A 4280-nucleotide genomic window follows, 5' to 3' on the forward strand; every position below is an offset into this window, starting at 1 on the left:
AATAATGCAACTGAAGAGCATCATCCCAAAGACTTTTTAGTTTGTAATCTCCTCTCTCTAAACAACATGATTAAGTTATTAGTCTCCAAGGTGTTTTCGTCACTTATAGAAATGTTGATGTGTATTTTTTCTTCAAACAAGATGCTTAAATTAATAATTTTCAAGACGTTTTCATAACAACTACATATGTTAATGTATGCTTTGCCTCTTCAAACAAGATGCTTAAATTATGAGTTTTCAAGGTGTTTTAATAATACATACAAATGTTGGTGTATGCTTCATGTCTTCTAACATGATGCTATTTTTGTCAAGGTGTTTTCATAACAACTATAAAGGTCAATGCATGATTTGCCTCTTCAAACAAGATGCTTAAATTATCAAATTTCAAGGTGTTTTTGTAAGCTATGTAAATAATGGTGTATGCTTTATCTCTTCAAGCAAGATGGTTTCAAGGTATTTTCATAACATCTACAAATATTGATGTGTGATTTGCATCTTCAAACAAGATGCTTAAAATTATCAATTTGTAAGGTGCTTTCATAAAAGATGCAAATGTCATACATACTTTGCCTCTTCAAACAAGATGGCCTCCATTACCATTGTTCAAGGTCTACTCATAATTCATCGTGATGTGACTTGTACCTCAAATTATTAAATAAAATGCTTAAATTATACATTTTTAGAGTTTCCTCACACCATCAATGTAGGTTAACCACCCCCCGATGATAAATATGTTAATGATATCATATTTTCATAATCAATTGCAATGATCATTTGTTAATTTCATCTCGAATATGAGTAAGTTTTTAATCAACATTTCTAATCATATTACATAATCTAAACAAAATTAGGGGGTAGCATGTAGAAATGTATATTGACTCTAACATCCCTTGGTGGGGTTTAAAAGTCTCCATAAGCGTGCTTTGGTAGGGGCCCAGGGCAAGACATATGATATGGACATGATGGGTGGGGGATGTCATGCATGATGGGGACAGCAGGGGTGCAAAGCCAACATGGCCCCGGGGGCCATGCCATCGCACGTGGATGCCACATAATTCCACTACTCACTTTAACGTCTGCCAACCAAAATATATCCCTTCATTGCCCTGAAATCACGACACGACACGTGTCGGCGGGAGCCTTCCGGGAAAGCGACTTAACCCTCGGTTCCGGCATAACCCAACCCCGGTTGTGTGGCAAAGGTACTTTCACTCGCTGAGGGTAAGATGATGTGTACATAAGGAAGGTTACCTGCAAAGTTCGTAGAATCTGTGAGCTGAGCTCGTTGTACTGTGAAGGTACGAATCTTTGAAAACTTTTTTTTTTTTTTTTTTAGTTTCTGTATCTGTTTTCTTACTTGAATTTTATCAGTAGCCATGGCGGAAATGATAAATTTTGGGTAGGGCTGCTTTTAGGGTTTGGGATCTAGTCCACCATGTTGCTCCGTAGTTCGTCTACTTCTGTATTGGACTCCCTTTTTGGGGGTCAGGTGGAATCAGAATCGAAAAATTATTCCTTTAGAAGATGCAGAACTGTGAAGGTTTCACCAGGGAGGCACCAGATGCATGTTGCAAACGATGGGAATGTAGGGCCGGGTAGAAGGGTAGAGTCTAAAATTAAGAGGGTTGTGTCTGAGGCCGATTTAAGGCAATCCGAATCGGCTTCCTCCAACCCGAGTAGACGATGGTCAAGGAGGAGTAGATCTAGTAGTTTTGGATCCGCAGTTGATGCGGAAGTAAGCCTTGATGATGTTCTTTGGTATAGCAGATTAGATGAGTCCCCTGAAGAGGAAGAGTATGAAGATTCTGAGGCTCAATTTTCAATTGCTTACCAGAATTCTGAGCTCCCATTTGAGGATTCTGCCCCTAGAGAGAAATCCATGGCTTTTCACATGGATGTGGGCTCTAGAAAGAATGAGAGCTTGATGAGTTTGGATGGATTGGAGTCTGGAGCCACCGCCGGAGTGGCATCTTTGGTCCGCAACAGGGCAGTTGAAAGTGAGGTGAATCCAGGATATTATAATGGGGGATTTGGCAGTGGAGATGGAAGTGGACTTTATGGTGGTGGTGGTAATGGAGGAGGGAGAGGGGGTTCTGGACCTGATTCTAATAGTACTGATGATTACTATCAGAAGATGCTACAGGCCAATCCTGGCAATCCGCTTCTTTTGAGGAATTATGCCAAATACCTGCATGAGGTAAGCAGTTGTTTTCTAAGTTTATTGGCATTAGGATCCTCAAATTTTTTAGATCTGAACATATAAGCATCTACATATATAGATATATATTTTTGAGGATATGAGCTTGAATCTGTATTTTCTAGGATTGCACCATGAAAAGAAATATCAAACCTATGCTAGTACAGTCACATGTAATATTATCCCTCCACTAAACATTCTGAACTAGGTCCGAGAACAAGCAGTTCATATACCGTGTAATTGAGAGTACAGTCTGGAAGCTATTCATTATATAGTAAAAATAAATTAGAAATTAGATCAACTGTACAACTTTATTGATATCATTAGTGCACAATTATTGAAGCATTTATGTAGAATTATTGGATCTATCATGCAACTTTTTTTAATTGTTAAAAAATAGGACAATTGAAAATATGTTTCAGACTACTTTTTGAAATAAGCATGATTTCACACAATGAATCCTACCCAGAAGCCATAACCATAGTTATGAGCAGTTAAGTGCATTAGAAGACAATCATAATGTATAATTTAGGAACTCAAGGTGCATAAATTAGCTATAAGGGCTATTTGTGCTCTTCTCCTATTTTCTTTGAATGACTATTATTGTTGCCGTTTCTGTCTGTTGATAGATCTGATGAAGGTTGTGTATTTCTGACAGGTCCAACATGATCTCAAAAAAGCAGAGGAGTACTATGGAAGAGCCATACTAGCAAGCCCTGGTGATGGAGATGCACTTTCACTGTATGCCAAATTGATATGGGATGTTCACAAAGATGCACCTCGTGCTGAATCTTACTATGATCGAGCTGTGGAGGCTGCTCCAGATGACTGGTTAGCACCTTTCTTTATTTCTTCATTCAGAATTCCTGATCTATCTATAGTCTTCCATGCACTTTTCTATATCTTTGTACTAATTACTCTCTCATCTAAATAATTAGCATTCTGGATCTACATAGACTGTCTAGGTTGGGAAATGCTTGAGTGTCAAGTGTATGATTTCAAAACTTCTGAAATCTTATTGTAGATTCTATTCCTATTCTGAAGTTTAGCAAAGGTTGGTATCTGGAATGATGAAAACTAATATTATCAATTGGGCAATTTTTCTGCAGTTATGTTCTTGGATCATATGCCGCTTTCCTATGGAATGCAGAAGAGGAAGAAGACGAAGCGGATGTTACTGTGCATACAAACAGAGTGCCATTAAAAAATTAGGAACTGCTGCTCCAGCTTCCTAATTGCACAAAAAGTTTGCTTTCAATAATCAAAGAACTCTGCTACTCTGGTTTTGGTAATATCGCTGCTGCATATCGGGACTCGGTGGTTAAAAGAACACTTCTCTGTACATAAATTGCATGCTTGAACAATCTTAATATGCGGCATTTACGAGTAAAGTTCATAGGATCATTAGTTCTATGTTCTGATATGGATCTGGCTTCTCTTAAAGCACAACTATATTTGTGATGATTTTTCTCTAGTAGCAATGATAATTCTGCTGAAACTGTGACCTGAACTTGAGGAATGCAGATCGGGTTGGGGAGTGCAACTTTAGAAGCAAGCTGATGGGTAATAAATAAAATCGTCAATATTAATCAACTGATGAAGTATATACTCATCACAGGCTATTTAAATTTTCCTTACAGACAGTGCACACATATTGTTCAACTTTTTCCTTAATCGCAGTGCTCGCCTGTTGTGAAATGGAGGACCCCAAGGCATCAATTATAGGGATTGTCAAGTTAGCCTACCAAAGGCCTTGTAGACTTAAGCTTCCAATTCAGGGAAAATGTTTTGTATAGTTCAACTAAATATATAGAGAGCATGTGGATGTGCTTCCAGTCTGATAAAAGATGGAAATTCTACGTTGGGATGATGAAAAAAGCATGGCCAAAGAATAAACATCACCTGAAAATTTAGCCAAATTAAAAACATTCCAAATTTCATTCAAGATGGATGTTTTAAGAATGTTAGTATTGACTCCTGAGTTCGATGTACGCAGTTCCCTTCCAACTTTGTGCAGGGATGAATTAATATGTCTATTACCAATAAATTAGTTGTATTATCTTACAGTAAAAAATTAAAATCC

The 4280-nt window shown here is 37.6% G+C and overlaps 1 protein-coding gene across 1 annotated transcript; it reads left to right on the forward strand.

Moving 5' to 3' along the window:
• Positions 1 to 1264: 1264 nt before the first annotated feature.
• Positions 1265 to 4043, forward strand: LOC149552857 (uncharacterized). The gene is made up of 3 exons (XM_089788382.1): positions 1265 to 2197; positions 2856 to 3028; positions 3307 to 4043. The coding sequence occupies exons 1-3, from the start codon at positions 1436 to 1438 to the stop codon at positions 3407 to 3409; spliced, it is 1038 nt and encodes a 345-aa protein (XP_089644508.1). The 5' UTR covers positions 1265 to 1435; the 3' UTR covers positions 3410 to 4043.
• The last annotated feature ends 237 nt before the right edge of the window (positions 4044 to 4280 follow it).

This window comes from Cupressus sempervirens, chromosome 6 (genome assembly GCF_028749045.1).
Source record: "Cupressus sempervirens isolate cs-2001-9-10 chromosome 6, ASM2874904v1, whole genome shotgun sequence".
In the NCBI taxonomy this organism is placed as follows: Eukaryota; Viridiplantae; Streptophyta; class Pinopsida; order Cupressales; family Cupressaceae; genus Cupressus; species Cupressus sempervirens.